Source organism: Anomaloglossus baeobatrachus, chromosome 3 (assembly GCF_048569485.1).
Source record: "Anomaloglossus baeobatrachus isolate aAnoBae1 chromosome 3, aAnoBae1.hap1, whole genome shotgun sequence".
Taxonomy (NCBI): domain Eukaryota; kingdom Metazoa; phylum Chordata; class Amphibia; order Anura; family Aromobatidae; genus Anomaloglossus; species Anomaloglossus baeobatrachus.
In genome coordinates this window covers 542,650,269-542,676,610 of record NC_134355.1, presented here as the reverse complement: position 1 = coordinate 542,676,610, position 26,342 = coordinate 542,650,269, and the positions used below count along the sequence as shown (strand labels likewise).

The window sequence follows — 26,342 nt, the reverse complement described above, 5'->3', positions numbered from 1 at the left end:
TCGCGGGCGGAGGAGGGGACGCTGCGCTCTCCCACTGCTCGGGTCCGGCTGCCGCTGCTGCTGCGGCCTCTGCTGCTCGGTGGCTCGAGCGATGGGCAGGATCCCGGGGACTCGAGCGGCGCTCCTCGCCCGTGAGTGAAAAGGGGATTGGTTTTGGGGATTTATTGTTGGTTGTAGTGATTGTGTGGACACCAACGCTGCTCTGTATGGGGATCCCGGGAGCGGTGACAGGGAGCAGCTTTGTTGTTATTCCTCCCCTCCGTGGGTAGGGGGTTGGTTGTCCCGGGGCCCGGTGATGGGGTAGGGATGGATGGCAGGCCGGGTGCGGGGCCTGGTGAGGTGCAGGGTCGCGGGGGCAGCGCTGTGCCGTACGGCACGGTGGTACTCACTCAGCCTGAGACGTTGACACAGTTCTCGGTAAAACACACGGCTGGAAAGACGGTTCCCACGGACGGCTGCTGTTGCTTTTCCCCGGTAGTTGGCGGTGACGGTCTCTGTCCCTGCACCTAGTGAAATGTTGGTAGCGATCGGTTCCCACCGGTAACCCGCTCCCCGACTTGGATATGGGCCGGAGGAGCTCTCTTTGCCCGCAGGCGCTGGCCCTGAGAAACTGGTGCCTTGGCGGTGGCGGTGTCTCTCTCCTACGGTTGGACTGTTGCCTTCAATCGGGACTTAGTTGTTGGGAGACCCGGAGGTCCCCTTCACTGACGGATTTGGCAAATTCACGGCGACTCCTAGCCTTGCCGGGATCCGAAAGGCCCCTGCCAATGGTGCTGGCTTCTCTTCGTATACCGGTCCGGTACCACCGGGCCACCACCCGTCCACGGTCCTTTCGGCAACCTCCGATCAGCCTCTCCTGCAGACGGTCACCACTGTCTGCTAACCTTGCTGTCTCAGTCCGGGGCACACACCCGGACCAACTTCAGGCTTTCCGAACTGTCACTTTCTCCTTCACTTCAACTCCTCTCACTTGCTCCTCTACCACTTCACTCCCTTCAACTTCAGCTCCAACTCTAATCTGCCTGGTTTTCCCGCCTCCAGGGCTGTGAACTCCTCGGTGGGCGGAGCCAACCGCCTGGCCCACCCCCTGGTGTGGACATCAGCCCCTGGAGGAAGGCAACAAGGATTTCTGGTGTAGCTTTGATGTACCTATCCGGGGTGTAGGGTGTGGTGGTGTCATTACCTGTGACCCCTGGCTTGCCCAGGGCGTCACATTCCCCCTTAGCAAAATGCAGACCATCCGCGGGCTGCCTGTCCAACACCGGTTTTATTTTTCTGAAAAAGATAAAGCATAATACAAATAGAAGAACATCATCCCACAACGGGAGGCACTTTTCTTAAACGTTACGGTAACGGTTGCGGCTGCCGCTCTCTCCCACCCAAGTAACCTGGCCCTGATGCTGCCTCTAAGAAACAGGCAGCACCCCTTGACCCCAGTCCTGAACCAAGTCACCCGAGCGGGATCTGTCCTTCCCCTCCAGAGGGTAGCCACCGGTTTCTGTGGTGGCTGGGCCCCAGCCTGCTCCACTGCGGGCCCTCCCTCCAACCTGCCTCTCCGGAGGCGGTAACGGTAAGCTGCAACAAAACATATTTACATGCCACTAACGTTTGTGGTTGCCCTGCAAGTTCACGGGCTTATCCGTAAGGAGTCCCTTACGCAACTTTTCAATCAGTCCCCTCGGGGACAATGGTGCCGGCAACGGCCGGTTTCAAATCACGGTTGCAGACAATCAGATGAGACTTCGGTGATCATTTTCATCTTTCTCATAACTTTCAGAACTTTAAAGCACACACATATTCACCCCCCCTCTAAATAGTAGTTTCCCTGTACCTAAGTGGGGGTCTACCTAGGTTGGGGCGAGTGGACCTGCGGGGTGCAGTGTCAGTGGTGACAGGCAGTGGGGGAGAGGGAACAATCAGTCCCCCTTCCCTGTTATCATGTGGGGCAGGCGGAAGCATAGGGGAGCTGGGAACAGGTTCATCCCTGGGCACTGGCACCGGCTCTGGCTCACGGTTGACCACCTCCATCATTTCTTCATCCACGGGTTGTGGGAATAGTATCACTGGAAGAATCACCGCGCCGTTCTGTGTAGGCCAGTCCACTGGAAAGTCACCCATCACGGTGTGGATTACCTCTTTTGCCTTCTCCGCTGGTGAAGGAACCGGAACTTCAGCCATTGCCCTCAATGCTGGTGGGCACCTTTTCAGATGGTCCCGGGAAACCGTGGCCAAAGTGCCCCCTTGGTCACGACTGATCTGGTAGGCCTTCCCATCCTCCCATCCTGTGGGCTGTATGACGTATGGGGTTTGTTCCCATTGATCATCCAGCTTGTGGGTTCTCCTTTTCCGCTTCAGCACCACATCTCCAGGCTGGAAAGGGCCAGCAGACGCCTTGTGGTTGAAGCGCCGCTCCTGTTGTTCCCGACTCTGACTTAAATTCTTCTCCACATATTCCTGAATCTGTCGGTACTGAACCCTCCTCCGGGTGTCCCATTCAGCCGTCGAGGGGAGTGTTTCTGGGGCTTCCAGTCCCATTTCCAGGTCCACCGGCAGTCGGCCGGGGCGAGCCCTCATCAGATATGCTGGGGTGCACTTCGTTGAGCTGGACAGGATATTGTTGTACATATCGACCAAGTCAGGCAGCTTCTCCGGCCACAGGTTCCGCTCTTCTAGCGGCAACGTCTTGAGGAGGCCAAGGACCAAATGGTTCATCTTCTCACACATACCGTTGGTTTGGGCATGGTAAGGCGTGGTCCGGATCTTCTTGCAGCCGTACAGCTGACAGAACTCATGGAACACCTCCGCTTCAAAGGCTGGGCCTTGGTCAGTAAGCACCTTCTCAGGGTATCCATGTGGTCGGCAGAAGTAAGCTTGGAACGCTCTAGCGGCGGTACGGCCAGTTAGGTCTTTGACCGGGACAACTACCATGAACCTTGAGTAATGATCCACTATGGTCAGAGCGTAGGTGTACCCACTTTGGCTGGGGGTGAGCTTTACATGGTCCAAGGCAACCAGCTCCAGCGGCTGATGTGTAATGATCGGGTGTAGGGGCGCCTTCTGGCTAGCCTCGTCCTTCCTCCTCAGCGTGCAAGGACCGCACTCTCGACACCAGGCCTCTACAGACTCCCGCATTCCACTCCAATAGAACCGCTCTCTCAACAGCATCTTCAGCTTCTTCCATCCGAAGTGTCCGGCACCATCATGGTATGCTTGCAGAACGGTGGGTACATTAGCTTGGGGAATCACCAAGTGGCGGATTTTCTCATGAGTCTTCGGGTTGATCAGCTCACGGTACAACTTCCCTTGGTGTAGATACAGCCGGGTCCGTTCCTTCCACAAGCGTTGGGCTTCAGCTGGGGCGGCAGGGTCTATCCCAGCAGCGCCTCGCTCCACCAGGGTCTTGACTAGGCGGACAGCGGGCGCCTGGTTTTGAGCTTCCTGCCACTCCTGACTTGGCAGCGGGTCCAGGTTCGCCCGTTGTTGGTGGACATGTACCTTCTCAGTTGGCGGCTGGTGAAATGCAGGCAACTCGATCTCTTCAAGGTCGTCATCTTCATACCCTTCTTCTGATGAATGGGGCATCCGAGAGAGTGCATCAGCATTAACGTTGACAAGACCGGCCCTGTATTTGATTGTGAAGTCATAGTTGGCTAGCCTGGCCACCCACCGCTGCTCCAATGCACCCAACTTGGCCGTGTTCAGGTGAGTCAGCGGATTGTTATCCGTGAAAGCGGTGAATTTTGCTGCGGCCAAGTAATGGCGGAACCGCTCGGTGATAGCCCATACCAACGCCAGGAGTTCAAGCTTGAAGGAACTGTAGTTCTCAGGGTTTCTTTCAGTCGGCCGAAGCTTTCGGCTAGCATAAGCAATCACTTTTTCCTTCCCGTCCTGGACCTGGGATAAGACTGCCCCCAAACCCACATTGCTGGCATCAGTGTAGAGGATGAATGGGTGGCTGTAATCAGGGTACGCTAGGACCTCCTCTCCGGTCAAGGCCGCTTTCAGCTGGCGGAAGGATTCCTCATGCCTTTCTTCCCACACCAGTGGGGCTCCGATGGGTCTACCACCTTTGGTCTGTCCCACGAGGAGGTCTTGCATGGGGGCAGCCATCTTCGTGTACCCCTTGATGAAGCGTCGGTAGTACCCCACCAGACCCAGAAACTGCCTTTCTTCCCTCACTGTGGTTGGTCTTGGCCAGTCTTAGATGGCAGTGATCTTCTCAGGGTTGGGGGCGACACCTTCTGCACTCACTTCATGCCCCAGGTACTGCACTCTGAGTTTCAGCAGGTGACACTTAGAGGGCTTCAACTTCATCCCGTATTTGGCAAGGGACGCGAACACCTCAGCCAGGTGCTCCAGATGGGCTTCATACGTCTGAGAGTACACAATCACATCATCCAGGTATAACAGGACGGTCTCGAAGTTTAGATGCCCCAGACAGCACTCCATCAGCCGTTGGAAGGTTCCAGGGGCATTGCACAGCCCGAACGGCATACTATTGAATTCACAGAGCCCCATTGGGGTGGTGAAGGCAGTTTTCTCCCGGTCCTACGGTGCCACCGCTACTTGCCAGTACCCGCTGGTGAGGTCAAGGGCAGAGAAGTAATTCGCAGTTCTCAGTGCGGCCAAAGACTCTTCAATACGGGGCAGTGGGTAAGCATCTTTATGCGTTATCTGATTAATCTTCCAGTAATCCACACACATCCGCATGGTGCCATCCTTCTTCTTGACCAGTACCAACGGGGCGGCCCAGGGACTACAGCTGTCCCTAATAACCCCTGCCTCTTTCATGTTCCTCAACATATCCTTGGCACATTGGTAGTGTGCAGGGGGAATAGGCCTGTACCTCTCTTTGATATGGGGGTGCTCACCAGTGGGGATGTGGTGTTGGACCCCTTTGATCTGCCCAAAGTCTAGTGGATGTTTGCTAAAAACTTGCTCATACTGCCGGACCACCCTGTATACCCCTTCTTTGTGATGTGTAGGGGTATCGTCAGTGCCCACGTGTAACTGTTGGTGCCACTCGTCTAACTCCCCTTGGGGCAGGTGAGGGCTGGTAGCAGGTGGGGAAACTGGAGGAGCTGCCCCGTGGATGGTGTGGGGATCCAGGGTGAGCAACTTGGCAAGGGTAGCATACCGGGGAAGCCTGACTTCTTCCTCCCCACAGTTCAGCACCCTCACAGGCACTCTCCCCTTTTTTACATCTACCACCCCTCGGGCGGCCATTACTGTGGGCCAGTGCTTGGAGGGCATGGGCTCTATCATGGCGGGGTAGTCACGCCCCTGAGGCCCTACTGCTGCCCTACACCAAATCATCATCTCACTCCTAGGGGGCACAATCAACGGAGCAGCATCCATCACTCTCACTCCACCAATCTCTCCTCCTGTTGAGTTCACATGCTGACGGTACATCAAGGCTCGGATCTCACGCTGCACAGCTCTCTGTCGGCTTCCCGCCACCGTGGCGGCCAGCTGCTGCAGTAGGGCCAACACATCACTCATACAGTGCTCCATCACATTGGTTCCCAGCACTATCTTCGGGTTATGATCACTGGGTTCATTCATGATCACAATCATACCCTGGTGTTGCAGTTCAGCTCGCCCCACAGTCATGGCCACTTGTTTATACCCCACTTGGGTCAGTGGGAGTCCATCAGCAGCAATCAGTGTTATACTAGTATCTGGGGGAGCCAGCTCGTCTGTCCCCCAATACCGTTGGTACAATGTGTATGGTATGGTGGTTACCTGTGATCCAGTGTCCAAGAGAGCCATCACCGGTATGCCATCCACAGACACGGGGATGATGGGCCGGGCTCCGATGTACCGGTCCCGCCAGTCTGGGGGGCCACGGGGTTCTACTCCTGAGGATTGGCCCGTGGCCCCAGGGGTTGCTCGTTTAACGGGCACTGTCGAAAGTAATGGCCAGGCTTGCTGCACCTGTAGCAGGTTGGAGGTCTATTCCGCGAGTTGTTAGCACTTCTCCGCTGCATCCAGGGAACATCCTCAGGGCTGTCGGCGAGCTGTATCCCGGTTGGAGGCTGGGGTCTGGTCAGAGGTTGGAGTGCGGCGAGAATCTTGGCGAGGTCTCCATCCATGCGACGGACCTGGGCAGCCAGTTCTTCCATTGTGCTGCTTGGAGCTGTAGGTACTGCAGAGGTTGGTAGGGCAGGGGCCACCACGACGGGGGCCGTCTCAACTGGCCACGGGGCTGGTTCCAAGACTTCCGAAGCTGGGGGTTGCAGAGCTTTAATGGCCCGTTCCTTTAATACAGCAAAGTCCACATCAGGGTGTTATAGGGCCCACAGCCAGAGTTGTTTGCGATCCTCAGAGGACCTCATCCCCTGCACAAATTGCTCTACTAACATTTTGTTGCTGTCCGCCTCATTGATGGTGTCCACCCGCTTCAGTGTGCGGAGGGCGGTTTGCAGACGTAAAGCGTAGTCCCGAATGCTATCCACAGGCCGTTGCCGACATTGGTAAAACTGCATCCTCAGCTCAGCGTCGGTACGGGTCTCAAAGGCAGTCTGTAGTTTCTCAAAGATGGTGGCTACAGAGAACCGCTCCCCCTCGGCCCAGGTCTCCGCCTCCTGCTCAGCCGCGCCGGTTAGCTGGCCCAACACTACCGCTGCACGTTGCTTATCAGTCAAGGGGTACAATTCCAAGAGCGGGTTAAGCTTTTTCCGGAAGACCTGTAACGCATCAGGTTTCCCATCGTACTGCGGTAGCCAGGTAGCTCCGGGCACATAGGGCAAGGAAAACGGCATCACCTGAGCGAGAGCTGGGACCGCGGCACCCCCCGCCAGCGCGGCCGGGACCTGGGCAGGCCCATTCCCATCCACGGGTGCCACTGCGGCTGCGACCACCGCTCCTCCAGCGGCTCCGTCGGGCGCAGACATCTTGTTTCCGTCCCCCTTAGCCTCTTTTCGGCCCCTCCTCTATCGGGGCGGGGTTTTGGCCTTCGCGCCTCCACTACTCGAGGAGACGCTCGAGCGGGAACTCTTCACGCCAAAGATGGCGGCTTCTGAAATTTTCCGGCCGGACACCTCCGGCGGTAACAAGGCGCACCTCTACCCAACGGCAGAGCGGTAAGATCCTGTTCGTGACGCCAAATTGTCGCGGGCGGAGGAGGGGACGCTGCGCTATCCCACTGCTCGGGTCCGGCTGCCGCTGCTGCTGCGGCCTCTGCTGCTCGGTGGCTCGAGCGATGGGCCAGATCCCGGGTACTCGAGCGGCGCTCCTCGCCCGTGAGTGAAAAGGGGATTGGTTTTGGGGATTTATTGTTGTCCGTGACGCCACCCACGGTTGTGGTGATTGTGTGGACACCACCGCTGCTCTGTATGGGGATCCCGGGAGCGGTGACAGGGAGCAGCTTTGTTGTTATTCCTCCCCTCCATGGGTAGGGGGTTGGTTGTCCCGGGGCCTGGTGATGGGGTAGGGATGGATGGCAGGCCGGGTGCGGGGCCTGGTGAGGTGCAGGGTCGCGGGGGCAGCGCTGTGCCGTACGGCACGGTGGTACTCACTCAGCCTGAGACTTTGACACAGTTCTCGGTAAAACCACGGCTGGAAAGACGGTTCCCACGGACGGCTGCTGTTGCTTTTCCCCGGTAGTTGGCGGTGACGGTCTCTGTCCCTGCACCTAGTGAAATGTTGGTAGCGATGGGTTCCCACCGGTAACCCGCTCCCCGACTTGGATAGCTCCAACTCTAATCTGCCTGGTTTTCCCGCCTCCAGGGCTGTGAACTCCTCGGTGGGCGGAGCCAACCGCCTGGCCCACCCCCTGGTGTGGACATCAGCCCCTGGAGGAAGGCAACAAGGATTTCTGGTGTAGCTTTGGTGTACCTATCCGGGGTGTAGGGTGTGGTGGTGTCATTACCTGTGACCCTTGGCTTGCCCAGGGCGTCACACCCATCATTGCCCATTGCCCATCCTGGTATATATGGGGCCATCATGGACTATCACGGAATACATGGTATATAGCCCCGATCCTGGTATATAGCACTCCATCCAGGTATATAGCCCCTCATCCTGGTATATAGCCTCTATCCTGGTATATAGCGCCCTCATTCTGGTATATAGCCCCCATCATGCTATATAGCCCACTACAGCACCGCACACAGTAAAAAAAATAAACGACTGTACTATATGTTCACTTTTATTAGTCATATGGAATTTTGTATAGCGAGCTAGGATAGATGGATAGATAGATAGGATGTACAGACAGACAGGATACACAGACATAGTATACACAGACAGACAGACAATATACACAGACAAACAGTATACACAGACAGACAGTATACACAGACAGCAACATATTGCACACTATACAGGACAAACATTTCTTATACATAACACATACAGACAGCACATAACACATGGTTCACATTATATTCACCTCCTTCTTGGCCTCCTGGAGTTCAAAGGGTCTTTAGAAGCAGCTTCTTTGGCTGCAGCAGTGCAGGCACCCCTCTCCCATCTCTGTGTGGTGAAGACAGGAGCAGACAGGACACAGAGGAGGGTTGCACAAGGGTTTTCAAGGGATTTTTAAACATCCTTTATCCTTCTAACACAGTTAACAAACACAATGTACCATTAGCATAACTCCCAACTTTTGAAGAAAGGAAAGAGGGACCACGCCCCTAGCTACACCCCTAGCCACACCCATTTGGCAGTAAGGGTCATTCAGCAGATGCCTCGGACTGTTCATTCAAAAAAACATACCGCAAACACGCAATAATCAGAGAAGATTGTTATTGCGCTCGTGGTATGAAGACCTGCAGAAAAACCGCAGCATTTACACTACGTGTGAACACGGCCTCAGCAATTCATTTTTATTACATTTTTTAAGGGTTTTAACAAAGAAAAAAGATAAATCGCGACATTTACCGATCCCCATAAATAATCTGATCGCTATGTTGTTCGGGTCTTAACGATTACAGGGACACCAAATATGTCCATGTTATTTGCTGATTTGTGATGTTTATTATTTTACTAGAAGGTGGCCCGATTCTACGCATCGGGTATTCTAGAATTTACGTATTGTGTAGTTCATGTATGATTTTTGTTATATATATATAGATGTTGTTGTGTGTAGTTACCAAGTGTTTGTGTAGGGCGCTGTACATGTTCTGGATGTTGTCTGGGTGTGATGGGGGGTGAGAGCGGTGTTGTTTGTGTGTTGCGTTGTTTGTGGAGCGCTATGTGTCTGTAGCGTTGTGTGTGTGTTGCACGGTTTGTGTGTGTGTGGTGTGTTTTGGGGGAGGTATGTTTTGTGCAATGTGTGTGTTGTGCGGTATCTGCGTATATTTGTGTGTGCAGCGTTGTCTGTGTGTGTGGGTGTCTGTGTAGGGCAGTTGTTTGTGGTTCCCAGTGTGTGTGTGTGGTGTGTTGTGCAGTGCGCGCGCGCGTGTGTGTGTGTGTTCGGGGGAGGTGTGCACTTCCCATCGTGCTCCATCCCCCATGCAGCGCACTCCCCATCGTGCTCCATCCCCCATGCTGCGCACCCCCCATCGTGCTCCATCTCCCATCCTGCGCACTCCCAAACGTGCTCCATCCGCCATGCTGCGCACTCCCAAACGTGCTCCATCCGCCATGCTGCGCACTCCCAAACGTGTTCCATCCGCCATGCTGCGCACTCCCAAACGTGCTCCTTCCGCCATGCTGCGCACTCCCCATCGTGCTCCATCCCCCATGCTGCGCACTCCCAAACGTGCTCCATCCGCGATGCTGCGCACTCCCCATCGTGCTCCATCTCCCATGCTGCGCACTCCCAAACGTGCTCCATCCGCCATGCTGCGCACTCCCAAACGTGCTCCATCCGCCATGCTGCGCACTCCCAAACGTGCTCCATCCGCCATACTCCGCACTCCCCATCGTGCTCCATCCCCCATGCAGCGCACTCCCCATCGTGCTCCATCCCCTATGCTGAGCACCCCCCATCATGCTCCATCTCCCATGCTGCGCACTCCCAAACGTGCTCCATCCGCCATGCTGCGCACTCCCAAACGTGGTCCATCCGCCATGCTGCACACTCCCAAACGTGCTCTATCCGCCATACTCCGCACTCCCCATCGTGCTGCATCCTCCATGCTGCGCACTCCCAAACGTGCTCCATCCGCCATGCTGCGCACTCCCAAACGTGCTCCATCCCCCATGCTGCGCACCCCCCATCGTGCTCCATCTCCCATCCTGTGCACTCCCAAACGTGCTCCATTCGCCATGCTGCGCACTCCCAAACGTGCTCCATTCGCCATGCTGCGCACTCCCCATCGTGCTCCATCCGCCATGCTGCGCACTCCCCATCGTGCTCCATCCCCCATGCTGCGCACTCCCAAACGTGCTCCATCCGCCATGCTGCGCACTCCCAAACGTGCTCTATCCGCCATGCTGCGCACTCCCAAACGTGCTCCATCCGCCATGCTGCGCACTCCGAAACGTGCTCCATCCGCCATGCTGCGCACTCCCAAACGTGCTCCATCCGCCATGCTGCGCACTCCCAAACGTGCTCCATCCGCCATGCTGCGCACTCCGAAACGTGCTCCATCCGCCACGCTGCACACTCCCAAACGTGCTCCATCCGCCATGCTGCGCCATCCCAAACGTGCTCCATCCCCCATGCTGCGCACCCCCCATCGTGCTCCATCTCCCATCCTGCGCACTCATAAACGTGCTCCATTCGCCATGCTGTGCACTCCCAAACGTGCTCCATTCGCCATGCTGCGCACTCCCAAACGTGCTCCATCCGCCATGCTGCGCACTCCCCATCGTGCTCCATCCCCCATGCTGCGCACTCCCAAATGTGCTCCATCCGCCATGCTGCGCACTCCCCATCGTGCTCCATCTCCCATGCTGCGCACTCCCAAACGTGCTCCATCCGCCATGCTGCGCACTCCCAAATGTGGTCCATCCGCCATGCTGCGCACTCCCAAACGTTCTCCATCCGCCATACTCCGCACTCCCCATCGTGCTGCATACCCCATGCTGCGCACTCCCAAACGTGCTCCATCCGCCATGCTGCGCACTCCCAAACGTGCTCCAGCCGCCATGCTGCGCACTCCCAAACGTGCTCCATCCGCCATGCTGCGCACTCCCAAACGTGCTCCATTCGCCATGCTGCGCACTCCGAAACGTGCTCCATCCGCCATGCTGCGCACTCCCAAACGTGCTCCATCCGCCATGCTGCGCACTTCCAAACGTGCTCCATCCGCCATGCTGCGCACTCCCAAACGTGCTCCATCCGCCATGCTGCGCCAGCATCAGCCTCTCTGTCCCCTGCATCAGCCTCTCTGTCCCCAGCATCAGCCTCTCTGTCCCCAGCATCAGCCTCTCTGTGCCCAGCATCAGCCTCTCTGTCTCCAGCATCAGCCTCTCTGTCTCCAGCATCAGCCTCTCTCCTCCCAGCATCAGCCTCTCTGTCCCCAGCATCAGCCTCTCTGTCCCCAGCATCAGCCTCTGTCCCCAGCATCAGCCTCTCTGTCTCCAGCATCAGCCTCTCTGTCCCCAGCATCAGCCTCTCTGCCCCAGCATCAGCCTCTCTGTCTCCAGCATCAGCCTCTCCGTCCCCAGCATCAGCCTCTCTCCTCCCAGCATCAGCCTCTCTGTCCCCAGCATCAGCCTCTCTGTCCCCAGCATCAGCCTCTCTGTCTCCAGCATCAGCCTCTCTGTCTCCAGCATCAGCCTCTGTCCCCAGCATCAGCCTCTGTCCCCAGCATCAGCCTCTCTGTCCCCAGCATCAGCCTCTGTCCCCAGCATCAGCCTCTCTGTCTCCAGCATCAGCCTCTCTGTCTCCAGCATCAGCCTCTCTGTCCCCAGCATCAGCCTCTCTGTCTCCAGCATCAGCCTCTCTGTCCCCAGCATCAGCCTCTCTCATCCCAGCATCAGCCTCTCTGTCCCCAGCATCAGCCTCTCTGTCTCCAGCATCAGCCTCTCCGTCTCCAGCATCAGCCTCCCCATCCCAGCCTTCCCCAGGATCAGCCTCTCTCCTCCCAGCCTCCTCCAGCACGCCGTGCTCCTCTGCCGACACTCACAGATCCGATCGCATACACTCACACACACACCCCCACACACACCCCCGATCGCATACACTCACACACACCCGATCGCATGCACTCACACACACCCGATCGCATACACTCACACACACACACATTGACGATATTGCACATACGCGCTCATACTCACAACATCCGGAGATACCACATGCTTCTGGCCATGTGATCCTCCGGCAGGTCCTGGAAGGTCACAACAGCACAGTATCGAGGCCGAGAAGCAAGCGATATCTCCGGATGCTGTGAGTATGTAGATGCGATGTGATGTATGTGTGAGGTGTGTGTGAGAATGAGTGTGAGCCGGTGTACACTGGTAACTATAATACACATCGGGTAACTAAGGGACCTTAGTTACCCGATGTGTATAATGGTTAACAGCGTTCACGGCCTCCGTCAAGATCCCAGCATCGCAAGGTTATGTCTGGCGCTGCTGGGATCGTGACGGAGCCGGTGTAGAAGCAAGCGATATCCCAGGATGTTGTGAGTGTGTGGATGTGATGTGTGAGGTGTGTGTGAGAGTGAGTGTGATCTGATGTGTGTGTGTACTCACCTGGGAATCGGAGCTCCATGTCAGTTGGGCCAGAGCGAGCGTGCATTGCGTGAGGGGGGCGGGGCCTGCAGAGAGCCGGGGCGAGAGGCCAATCCGTGTGGGGGGGCGGAGCCATGGCGAGCCCAGCGGCCAATCAGCTTTGTGTCACCGTAAGGACACAATTTCGGAGCATGACAGACAGACAGACAGACAGAATAAGGCAATTATATATATAGATAAAAAAAGTGTAATAAAATAACGTTATTGTATTTTTTTATTATTTTTAGTAATTTTATTAGAAGAAAAAAACAAACTCTTTTCATCTCCCTCTAGAATACAGGACACCAAGACGCTGCTCTGTACAATGGAGCTCTGTGTCCTGTGTAATCTGCTGTGTAGTCAGAGGCTTCATTGTAGGTTCATTTATGTAAAATCCTCCCTCCAACATCATTAATCCTAGTGGCTCAACAGCTCGGAAAGCTAGGGCTGCTGTGCACATGTTTGAAAGTTGCTGGTTTAAATCTAAGGTGGTGAAAATAAAGATTTTTTTTATAAATATAGTTGTATTTTTTTTCTCATTTCTTTATAGTAGTTTTATGCGTTCAAATGAATTCTGACTCTTTCCTTCACCTACAAAGAGATTCAGTATTTATCTATCTATGTATCTATCTATTATATATCTATCCCTCTGTCTATTATGTTTCTATTATATATCTATCATGTATCTATCTATCCATCTTTCTATCTATCCCTCCCTCTATCTATTATATATCTATCTATCATGTATCTATCATGTATCTATCTATCCCTCTATTTATCTATTATCTTTGAATCTATCTATCGTGTATCTATCTCTATCAATCCATCCCTCTATCTACCTATCTATTACATATCTATCATGTATAGTGATGAGCGAGCATGCTTGTCACTACTCGGTACTCGCACGAGTATCACTGTACTCGGGCTGCTCGGCGGGGACCGAGTAATCTCGCGATACTCGTGCTTTACTCGTGGTCTTCATTTCTGCATGTTGGCGCTCTTTTGAGAGCCAGCCCTCATGCAGGGATTGGCTGGCAGACCACTGCAATGCCACAGCCCTGTTAGTTGTGGAATTGCAGTGATTGGCCGGCCTGCACAGCGTCACCGAGCCTTTATATAGGCCGGCGCGCTGTGCTCTGCTCACAGCTATTCTGACAGTGAGTGTAGGGAGAGTGTCGCTGATTCAGGGAAAGCTTTGCGGCCCTTTATAGTTAGTTCCGGAGCAGGGCTGCAAACAGTGTGACCAGAAGTCCTTCTCAGGACTATTCTAGTTGTATACAGGCAGGCAGGGTATAGCCAGGTCGGAGTACAGTAGCAGAGTCCTTCTCAGGACTATTGTTGCTATATACAGGCAGGATATAGCCAGGTCGGAATACAGGCTAGTGACCAGAAGAGTCCTTGTCAGGACTATTGTAGCAGTATACAGGCAGGCAGGCAGGGTAGTGGTGACCGTATACCAGCCTTCATCATATCTGGGGCTGGTGTACACAGTGTAAAACAGTCCAGATAGTGTCAGACTTCTCAGTAATTGTCGCTCCTAAAAACCAGTTAGGTTCTTATTGCGTCCGTGCTTGCATTTAAAAACAGCACGTGTGTGGCAGTCGGTGGCAGCGTACAGGTGCGCGTTTTGCACAAACTATTATATAACGCACAAGTCTAGTGTATAATACACGTCAGTCAGCAGTGTCTGATAGTGTCAGACTTCTCAGTAATTGTCGCTCCTAAAAACCAGTTAGGTTCTTATTGCGTCCGTGCTTGCATTTAAAAACAGCACGTGTGTGGCAGTCGGTGGCAGCGTACAGGTGCGCGTTTTGCACAAACTATTATATAACGCACAAGTCTAGTGTATAATACACGTCAGTCAGCAGTGTCTGATAGTGTCAGACTTCTCAGTAATTGTCGCTCCTAAAAACCAGTTAGGTTCTTATTGCGTCCGTGCTTGCATTTAAAAACAGCACGTGTGTGGCAGTCGGTGGCAGCGTACAGGTGCGCGTTTTGCACAAACTATTATATAACGCACAAGTCTAGTGTATAATACACGTCAGTCAGCAGTGTCTGATAGTGTCAGACTTCTCAGTAATTGTCGCTCCTAAAAACCAGTTAGGTTCTTATTGCGTCCGTGCTTGCATTTAAAAACAGCACGTGTGTGGCAGTCGGTGGCAGCGTACAGGTGCGCGTTTTGCACAAACTATTATATAACGCACAAGTCTAGTGTATAATACACGTCAGTCAGCAGTGTCTGATAGTGTCAGACTTCTCAGTAATTGTCGCTCCTAAAAACCAGTTAGGTTCTTATTGCGTCCGTGCTTGCATTTAAAAACAGCACGTGTGTGGCAGTCGGTGGCAGCGTACAGGTGCGCGTTTTGCACAAACTATTATATAACGCACAAGTCTAGTGTATAATACACGTCAGTCAGCAGTGTCTGATAGTGTCAGACTTCTCAGTAATTGTCGCTCCTAAAAACCAGTTAGGTTCTTATTGCGTCCGTGCTTGCATTTAAAAACAGCACGTGTGTGGCAGTCGGTGGCAGCGTCAGGCTCCACGTTGTCCCTGGATAGAGACGTGCATGAGGGCCTGTAAACCTGAAGTGCCCATTGGAAGGAAGTGGGTCTATTGTAGTATAGCCCTTAGGCAGGGCAGCCAAAAATTGGGAGGCTCCACGTTGTCCCTGGGTAGAGACGTGCATGAGGGCCTCAAAACATTGTTCCCATTGCAAAGGAGCGGGTCTCCTGTCGTTGTAATGTCCATTCTGCAAAGAATGGGCGAAAAAATTTACCACTGGGGGTATACCTGAAACAAAGGCCTAAGTATTGCAATTTGTAACGGTCATCATCATGGTGGCGCATGAGGAGAAGGAGGAGCAGTCCAGCGATTATCCAAAGTCCAGAAGTGTGTACCCATGGGTGAGTGGAGGTACATGGCAAACTTTAAATTCCGCTCTCATTTGCTGGTGGTGTGGTGAAGTCTGGCCCAATCCAACCCTTGTTCATCTTGATCAGAGTCAGCTTGTCAGCATTTTCAGTTGACAGGCGGGTGCGTTTATCTGTAATGATTCCACCTGCGGCACTAAAAACACGCTCTGACAAAACGCTAGCAGCAGGGCAGGCCAGGACTTCCAAGGCGTAGAGAGCCAATTCATGCCACGTGTCCAGCTTGGATACCCAATAATTGTAAGGCACAGAGGAATGTCGGAGTACAGTTGTTCGATCTGCAAGGTACTCCTTCAGCATCTGGGCAAACTTAGGATTTCTTGTGGCACTACCCCGCACCTCAGGGGCTGTGGTACGTGAGGGGCTGAGAAAACTGTCACACATCTTAAAGACTGTTCCCCTACCTCTGGCGGATTGGACTTGTGCCTCTCTCGGCTGTACGCCTCGGTTGTCCACTGATTCATGACCTATGCCGCTAGCGTTTTGTGAGGGGAATGCTTTGCCTACTTCCGTGACTATGGCCTTCTGGAACTGCTGCATTTTGCCTGACCTCTCCGCCTCGGGAATAAGAGACAAAAAGTTCTCCTTTTAGCGTGGGTCTAACAGTGTTACCAACCAGTAATGATTGTCGGCCAAGATGTTCTTAACGCGAGGGTCACGAGACAGGCAGCTTACCATAAAGTCAGCCATGTGTGCCAGACTCTTAACAGCCATCACTTCAGTATCCTGACCAACACGATGACTGAACATGCTGTCCTCCTCCTCCTCATCATCTACCCTGTCCTCTGGCCAGCCACGCTGAACCGAGGATATGACTGCATGTCATATCCTCAATTTGGCCAGAGAGTTGCTCCATGTCTTCATCCTCCTCCTCGTCATAGTCCTCCACTGCACGTTGTGATGAGACGAGGCTGGGCTGTGTGTTATCATTCATCACCCACACCCACTACTGTTTCTTGCTGAAACTCATCGCGCTCCGCCTGCAATGCATCATGTTTGTTTTCTGAGCAGAGACCATTTTAGAAGGCAGAGAAGCGGTATGGTGACGCTAATAATGTCGTCATCGCCGCTCACCATCTTGTTGTAGTCCTCAAAGTTTTGGCGGATGGTGCATAGGTCGGACATCCATCTCCACTCCTCAGGTGTTATGTGTGGAGTTTGACCCATTTCCCGACGGCTTAGGTGATGCAGGTACTCAACAACTGCCCTCTTCTGCTCACATATCCTGACCAACATGTGCAGAGTTGAATTCCAACGCGTGGGGACATCACACACCAGTCTGTGTGCCGGAAGATGCAAACGGCGTCTTAAGCCGGCAAGGCCGGCTGAAGCAGTAGGTGACTTTCGAAAATGTGCAGACAGGCGGCGAACTTTTACCAGCAGATCAGACAGCTCTGAGTATGACTTTAGAAACCGCTGAACCTCGAGGTTGAGCACATGGGCCACGCATGGAACATGTGTCAGCTGGCCTCGCCTCAAAGCCGCCACCAGGTTCCGGCCATTGTCACACACGACCTTTCCTGGCTTTAGGTTCAGAGTTGTGAGCCAGTGATCTGCCTGCTGTTTCAGTGTCCACACCTCTTCTGCATTGTGGGGTTTGTCACCTATGCAGATTAGCTTCAGCACTGCCTGTTGCCGCTTCGCCGAGGCAGTGCTGCAGTGCTTCTGTGTCGCCCTGGACAAGCCAGGGGCCACAGAGCACAACACTTAAACACCCCACACTCCCTGCAGGCATATCATAGTCAAAACACAAAATCCTTGTTGCCTTCCCCAGGGGCTGTTGTCCACACCAGGGTGTGGAGCCAGGCGGTTGGTCTCCACCCACCGAGGAGGAGGGAAAACACAGGCAGTGAGAGTTAAGCTAAGGAAGTGGAAGGAGGAAAGTAGTAGAGAGGAGAAAAGTGACAGCAAAGAGCCTGAAGTTGGTCCGGGTGTGTGGCCCGGACAGGACAGCAAGGTTGGCAGGATGTGGTGACCGTCTGCAGTGGAGGCCGATTGGAGTCTGCCGTAAGGACCGTGGACGGGTGGTGACCCGGCCGTACCGGACCGGTATACAAAGAGAAGCCAGCACCATTGGCAGAGGACTTTCGGATCCCGGCAAGGCTTGGTGTCGCCGTGAATTTGCCAAATCCGTTATTGAAGGGGACCTCAGGGTTTCCAAACAGCCAAGTCCAGATAGAAGGCAACCGTACAACCGTGAAGGGGAGACACAGCCACCGCCAAGGGCAACCGTCTCCCAGGGCCAGCGCCTGTGGGCAAAAGGGGCTCCTCCGGCCCATATCCAGGTCAGGGAGCGGGTTACCGTTGGTAAACCATCACTACCAACACTTAACTTAGGTGCAGGGAGAGACAGTCATCACTAACCTGCAGGGAGGAACAACCGCAGCCGTCCGAGTGACCCGTCCATCCAGCCACTTGTTTTACCCTGAACTGTGTCATCATCATTGGGCTGAGTGAGTACCTCCGTGCCGTGCGGCACAGCGCTGCCCCTGCGACCATGCACTTCATCAGGCCCCGCAACCCGCCTGTCATCCATCTCTACCCCATCACCAGGCCCCGGGACAACCAACCCCCCTACCCACGGAGGGGAGAAATAACAACAAAGCTGCTCCCTGTCACAGGCTCCCGGGATCCCCGTCCAGAGCAGCGGTGGTGTCCACACAATCACCACAACCGTGGGTGGCGTCACGGACAATATCCCCAAAACCCAAACCACCCCTTTTCACTCACGGGCGAGTAGCGCCGCTCGAGTCCCCGGGATCCGGCCATCGCTCGAGCCAACGAGCAGCAGCAGCCGTAGAGCTGCGTCAGCCGGACCCGAGCAGTGGGAGAGCGCACCGTCCCCTCCTCCGCCAGCGACACTTCCAGCTTGGGACTGGTGTGGAGGGTAAAGTGGATCAGGATGCGCAGGAGGAGGAGGAGGCTGAGGAGCATGACATTCCGGAGCTGTAAAGTGTGTGTGAAACCCTGACTGAGGTAGGGCCTGCAAAACTTGGTGTGTGAAGGACGTGTTCCGTCCCTCGCTCAGACTGGGTCCCAGCTTGCACAATATTAACCCAGTGTGACGTCAACGAGATGTAGCGTCCTTGCCCACATGCACTTGTCCACGTGTCTGTGGTTAGGTGGACTTTGGCTGAAACAGCGTTGTTCAGGGCACGTGTGATGTTTTGTGACACGTGGTTAGTTATGCAATGCGGGGACGGCACACAGGGAGAAATAGTGGCGTCTGTGGACCGAGTAACGTGGGACAGCTGCCACCATCAGTTCGCGGAATGCTTCTGTCTCAACCAGCCTAAAAGGCAACATTTCCAGCGCAAGCAGTCGCGAAATGTTAGCATTTAGAACTGTGGCATGTGGGGTGTTGGCAGTGTATTTGCGCCTGCGCTCAAAGGTTTGCTGAATGGATAACTGAACGTTGCGCTGGGACAAGGACGTGCTTGATGATGGTGTTCTTTCTGCGTAGGCAACTGCAGGTGCAGGAGTGGAGGAGGCTTGTTCGCAGGCAGCATGGACAGGGGATTGGCTCGCATGCACAACCAGCGAAGACGTAGCAGTGACATCAGCAAGCACTGCTCCTCGACTCTGTTGTACTTCCCACAAAGTCGGGTGCTTGGCTGACATGTGCCTGATCATGCTGGTGGTGGTCAGGCTGCTAGTTTTGGTACCCCTGCTGATGCTGGCATGGCAGGTGTTGCAAATGGCTTTTTTAGAATCATCTGGAGCCAACTTAAAAAACTGCCAGTGTCAGAGTTCCGGGTTTTCCAGTTTTCTTTTGAAAGAGCTTGCCCTTTGTTAACATGGAGTTTTCTGTTCTGTTGCCCTACTTCCTGTCCATCTGTTTAAAAGCCGCCCCTAAAGCTTAGTCCAGTGCCTGAGTATACTGCTTCCTGTGTGCTCCTGCCCTGCTGCTTTTGGTTCCTGATTGTTATTCGGATCCTCTTGGAAAACAACCGACACCGACTCTGGACTTCATCTGGTATCATCTAGCTGTACCTGGACTCCGTTTGCCGTCTTTGGTCGGAACTTCTGCCCGGTTCCTTCCGTTTAATACCACTCTGGACTCACATCACGTACAGACATTTTTCGACTTACCTATTGCCCTTTTGTGTCCCGGCTGCTGCGCATTTAGGGCTTCTGGGGTGATTGCCAGACAGTCCCTGTATAGGGGTTTGCTGTTGGTGGTCTCCCTGGGGGAGTCCGGTGCGCGGTCCCGGGAATTCCCTTTCGCTCAGTCCCTGGAAGGTATTTCCTGTATTTATGTTCTACTGTGTTTTTGTTCCGTTTATGTACATATTTGCTGGTTGCATATTATAAATGTCTTGCACCAAGAACTCGTCTCTGGTTGTCATTGCCCTAACGCAATCGAAATCCTCAATACATACAATAGTATTACAGCCAGACTCGGGAAGACCTAACATTTGTACAGGCACCTTGTGTCGTGTTTTTCCGGGGAACAGTTGCCTGACGTCTGCCTGGGGCCACCACTCTGCTTCTTACTGCCTGTTGGGATGCTACGCCTCCCTCCCCCTGTGCACTGCTGTCCTCGCTCTGCATATCCTCCTGCCAGGTTGGGTCAGTTACTGGATCATCCACCACGTCGTCTTCCTCTTCCGCACCCTGCTCCTCCTCCTGACTTCCTGACAATTGTGTCTCATCATCGTCCACCCCTTGTTGAGACACGTTGCCAACTTCGTGAGAACGTGGCTGCTCAAATATTTGTGCATCTGTACATACAATCTCGTCATGGCCCACTTCAACAGGAGCTGGCGAGAGGCCAGAATTTGTGAATGGAAACGTGAACGAACAGCTATTCCGAGTGTCCAAGTGTGGGATCAGTAATGTCCGTGGACGTGTACTCGGCCTGGTGGTAGGAAGGAGGATCAGGTTCTGAAATGTGCGGTGCAGTATCACGGCTACTGACACTTGACCGTGTGGAAGACAGAGTGTTTGTGGTGGTGCCAATCTGACTGGAAGCATTATCCGCTATCCAACTAACAACCTGTTGACACTGGTCTTGGTTCAAGAGCGGTGTACTGCTGCGGTCCCCAAGAATTTGGGACAGGACGTGCGAGCGACTAGATGTGGCCCTTTGTTGTGGCGAAATTAGAGCTTGCACACAACCTCGGTGTCTGCCTGCACCACCATCACGTCCACTTCCTTGTTCGTTGACAACGCCCTTGCGCATTTTGCAATGCTGTGCTGATGTGTATTCACTAGACTTGTGTGTTATATCCAAGTTTTTGCAAAACTCACACAAATGCAGCGGAAAGCTGCCACCAACAGGCACACACGTGCGGTTTTTAAATGCAAGCACGGAGGCACTAAGAACCTAACAGGTCTCTATCCAGGGACAACGTGGAGCCTCTCAATTTTTGGCTGCCCTGCCTAAGGGCTATACTATAATACACCCACTTCCTTCCAATGGGCACTTCAGGTTTACAGGCCTTCATGCACGTCTCTATCCAGGGACAACGTGGAGCCTCCCAATTTTTGGCTGCCCTGCCTAAGGGCTATACTATAATACACCCACTTCCTTCCAATGGGCACTTCAGGTTTACAGGCCTTCATGCACGTCTCTATCCAGGGACAACGTGGAGCCTCCCAATGTTTGGCTTCCCTGCCTAAGGGCTATACTATAATACACCCACTTCCTTCCAATGGGCACTTCAGGTTTACAGGCCTTCATGCACGTCTCTATCCAGGGACAACGTGGAGCCTCCCAATGTTTGGCTTCCCTGCCTAATGGCTATACTATAATACACCCACTTCCTTCCAATGGGCACTTCAGGTTTACAGGCCTTCATGCACGTCTCTATCCAGGGACAACGTGGAGCCTCCCAATTTTTGGCTGCCCTGCCTAAGGGCTATACTATAATACACCCACTTCCTTACAATGGGCACTTCAGGTTTACAGGCCCTCATGCACGTCTGTATGCAGGGGCATTGGTGAACCTCACAATTTAGGACTGCCCTGGCAAAGGAAAATACTACAAAGACTCACTTCCTCAAAATGGGCACATTAGACTCAAGAGGCCTTCATGTACGTCTCTTCTCAGGGACATCGGAGTGCCACACAATGTTTTCACGTAAAATCTTTCATGTATTAATCTCAAAAAGTAACATACACCAGCTCTATCTCACTATTGGGTATGTGCCCTTAACATTTCTGCCATGAAAAATCATTTTGGGGTCATTTTGGAAGGTTTTCTGGTGAGTCCGTAAAAATGGCGTAAAACGCGGACAAAATTGTTCACAGCTGTGACTTTTGAGTGATAAATGCTTCAAGGGGTCTTCCCCATGCTGTTGCCATGTCATTTGAGCACTCTTCTGAGACTTTTGTGCCATTTTTAGGGTTTCTCCATGCTGCCGGGAGGTCATTTCACAAAAATACTCGGGTCTCCCATAGGATAACATTGGGCTCGTTGCTCGGGCCGAGTACACGAGTATCTTGGGAGGCTCGGCCCGAGCTTCGAGCACCCGAGCTTTTTAGTACTCGCTCATCACTAATCATGTATCTATCTATCATGTATCTATCTATCTGTCCCTCTATCTATCTATCCCTCTATCTATCTATCTATTATATATCTATCTATCATGTATCATCTATCTATCTATGATGTATCTATCTATCTATCCCTTTATCTATATATCTATCTATCTATCCATCTATCTATCCATCTATCTATCCCACTATCCATCCCTCTATCTATCCCTCTATCTATCTCTCTATCAATCTATCTCTCTATCTATCTCTCTCTCGCTCTCATCTTTGTAGCTGAATAATCTTCTTCTGGTTTCTCTGCTACAATACAGAGGTCAAGATTACCAAGTGGCTCAATGGGTAGAGCTGCTACCTATGGACAATGAGCTCACGAGTTCTAGTCTCGGTAACTCAGAGCAGTGAAAATTTAATTTAATTTATTCAGGAGCGGGGAGATCAGCTGTGAGCTGCAGGACTGCGGGACAGACCTCTAAAATCGGGGTAGTCCTGCAGAAACCGGGACGGTTGGGAGGTATGCATTAGAATGCTGGAGTGGCAGTTGTTGGAAATGGGCCTCTATACACCTATGTAAATATTGCATTAAAAACCAGACGTTTGCAGCTGGAATAGTCATTTACCACGTTAACAATGTATAGAGTATATTTCTGTGTAATCTAATGTTAGCGTCATTGAAAAAAAAAAGTGCTTTTCTTTAAAAAATAAGGAAATATCTAAGTGACCCTAAACGTTTGAACTGTAGTGTATACCAGGATGGGACCATATATACCAGGATATAGCCATGATGGGGGACATACACCAGGATGGGACCATGATGTGGACATACCAGGAAGTGGCCCAGGATGGGGGATATTACTACACAATAAAATGAGGAGAGGGGGCAAACTTGTATGTCTTTAGAGGATTTAGAATGCTACAATGGCCCATACATTTGACGAGGGGGGAGGGGCCCATCAGGCTGTAGTTACACCACTGCTGCAGTTCTACCTCCTGGGCTTCTGGCTGTGCCCAGCTCTTCCAGTTTTAGATATTCAATACCTTCTTGACATATTAAAGATCCAAATTGCCTCTTGTCAGTTACAGCTGCAGGCTTGATACCTCAGAAGCTTCCTTCCTTGTAAACACTTAGTATGCAGCTAAATGTCTTGTCTTCCTCTCTGATTACTCCAAACTGTGATTCACTCCAGCCACGAAATAGACTGACTAGCTGCAATTAACCTTATCAAACTGTATGCAGCATTTCTATGCAGATAATATATCCAAATACATAAACACTTAGGGGCACTTTGCACACTGCGACATCGCAGGTGCGATGTCGGTGGGGTCAAATTGAAAATGACGCACTTCCGGCATTGCATGCGACATCGAAGTGTGTAAAGACTGGATGATACGATTAACGAGCGCAAAAGCGTCGTAATCGTATCATCGGTACAGCGTCGGCGTAATCCATAATTATGCTGACGCAATGGTCCGATGTTGTTCCTCGCTCCTGCGGCAGCACACATCGCTGTGTGTGAAGTCGCAGGAGCGAGGAACGTCTCCTACCGGCCTCACTGCGGCTTCCGTAGGATATGCGGAAGGAAGGAGGTGGGCAGGATGTTTACATCCTGCTCATCTCCGCCCCTCCGCTCTGATTGGCCGCCTGCCGTGTGACGTCGCAGTGACGCCGCACGACCCGCCCCCTTAACAAGGAGGCGGGTCGCCGGCCACAGGGACGTCGCACGGCAGGTGAGTGTGTGTGTGAAGCTGGCGTAGCGATAAGTTTCGCTACGCCAGCTATCACCACATATCGCTGCTGCGACGGGGGCGGGCACTATCGCACTCGGCATCGCAGCATCGGCCTGCGATGTCTTAGTGTGCAAAGCCCGCCTTAGGCCTAGGACACACGGCGAGAAAAATGGTGCAAGTGGAATGCGATAAAAAAAAATCACATTCCACTTGGACCAATATTACTCTATGGGGCAGCTCCCATGAGCGATTATTTTCTCAGCCCTAATCGGACCGAGAAAATAGTTGCAGCATGCTGCGAGTGTAATGCGATCCTCTTCCACTCACATCCATGCAAGTCTATAGGACGAGAGAAACATCGCATTGCTCTCGCGTTACACTGGCCCTCCATTGCTCTCGTATTGCGCTGGCCCTCCCCTCTGCAGCGCTGGTCCCCTCTCTAGACCGCAACTGTGGTCTGATCGCATAATCGGACCACAGTTGCATGACACTCGCACGACACTCGGCTCCCACTGTGCTGCGAGCGTGTGCCAAGTGTCATGTGAACACTCGTACAAATCCCCGTGTGGCCTTGGCCTTTGTATAGCAGATCAGTGTCAAAATCATCCCAGCAATCTCATCAGATGGTGTCAGCCATCTTCACTCCTGGTAATAACATTGGTTGAAATACATTGCTAAAATTTCTTTCTAATGACAGTGAAAGCTGTAGGTATTAAGTAAACACATCTTTTCAAGGTATTAGCGTGATACAAGGACATGACATATTATCCATCCTTTTACTGCAAAGAAAAAAACCTGTTCCATAAGTACCATTAATTAGCAGAAAAATATAGAAGTAAAAACCCCTGACGTGTTTTTTTTTTTTTTTTTTTTAGCAGTTACTAACGCTACGAAGAATCTAAATGAGGAGTCTCAGTCGTCCCATGTAGCCCCTGGAGGTAAATTCACTTATAGGTGGGAAGTACCAGAGAGCGTGGGGTCAACACTCCATGACCTAAACTGCTTGCCATGGCTGTACTACTCATCGGTTGATATGGTCAGGGACACAAATTCAGGACTAGTCGGTCCTTTGTTGGTGTGTAAGAGTTTATTTAATGGCAAACAGGTTAGTACTGGTTTTCTTTAACATTTCTACATATAATTTTACCACAAATTTTTTTATAGTGTTCCTATTATAGTGCAATGCTCAATTGACTTTACAATGGGTGTGGCTGAGAATAATATAAAGCATCATTTATATAATTTACATGTATAACAGGATCAACAAATATTTTCAAATGGGACAATATCTGGAAATATGACCTCTTTGGCTATATCAGCTGATTTGGAAGGCTCTGTAAAGAGCTTCTCTGGCTAAGATGCACTTATGATTTTCATACAAAAAAAATGATCATCAGGGGTTAAATAAGTTCACATTAGACAGTGGAAATTTAGTTAAAGTATTTCTAAATAAAGTTGGTTTACAGTAGTTCAGAATCATTAGCATCTCCGTACAAATGTCCGTGGAGAGCTGGTATATAAATTAACATACTGTAAATGGGTGATGGTCCAAATAATGAGAGTGACTATGTAAGAGGATGACTCAAATGTGGGTAAAGGTTGAAAAATTCAAGGGGGCTGATACTTTCGCAAGTCACTGTAAATGGGTGATGGTCCAAATAATGAGTGACTATGTAAGAGGGTGACCTTTGGTCATGTACCCCCTGAAGAGTGAAGACATCAATAGTGTTTATGCAAATGTGTGATATGTATTTTTAGTACTACGTTATTGACAAGTATGTAGTCTATTACTGCTGCTGTGGCTGGCGAACAGCCTCTTTTCTAAGGGGGCGGTTCGTGCGGCGTCACAGCGACGTCACACGGCAGGCATCCAATAGAAGCGGAGGGGCGGAGAGCAGCCACATGAAAGTCACGCCCACCTCGTTGCCGGAGGACGCAGGTACGGTGTTGTTCGTCATTCCTGGGGTGTCACACGTAGCGATGTGTGCTGCCTCAGGAACGACGAACAACCTGCGTCCTGAACCAGCAACGACATTTGGGAAATGAACTACGTGTCAACGATCAACAATTAGATGAGTAATTTTGATCGTTAGCGGTCACTCGTACGTTTCACACGCAACGAGGCCGGATGTGCATCACGAATTCCGTGACCTCAACGACATCTCGTTAGCGATGTTGTTGCGTGTAAAGCCCACTTTAGGGTTGTTGTTGTGTAGTGGAAACAAAAGAAAAGGGAGAATACAAGTGCAGGAGGTGAAAGAGATGACAAGGCTTGGCGTGCAGATGTAGCCCCACATAGGCAAACTGAGAAAGAGGGGGACCCCCAGCAGGTAAGCTGTGGGAAACAGTGTGGATACAGTGTCAGGCCAGCGTGTAACGGGGTCCTTTAGAGAGAAAGGGGCATCCGGCTGAAGGACATTGGCACAGGGTTAGTGGTTCTACAAGCAGCCTCAGAAAACTAGCAAAGCAGTGTCGGGTATCATAGCCACGGCAAAAGTCATGGAACTGTGTGGTTAGATATCGGTCTGATAAAGATTAGTCAACCTCCCCCTCCTGACTTGCAGACTGC

The 26,342-nt window shown here is 52.3% G+C and overlaps 1 protein-coding gene across 2 annotated transcripts in view; it reads left to right on the top strand.

Annotated features, from left to right (window-relative positions):
• CP (ceruloplasmin) overlaps nucleotides 1-26,342 on the top strand; it is a 235,614-nt gene that overhangs the window by 107,706 nt on the left and 101,566 nt on the right. For both annotated transcript variants that reach the window (XM_075340801.1, XM_075340802.1), the window contains exon 9: nucleotides 24,649-24,878. In XM_075340801.1, the coding sequence (XP_075196916.1) occupies nucleotides 24,649-24,878 (230 nt within the window). The remainder of the gene's footprint in view (nucleotides 1-24,648; nucleotides 24,879-26,342) is intronic.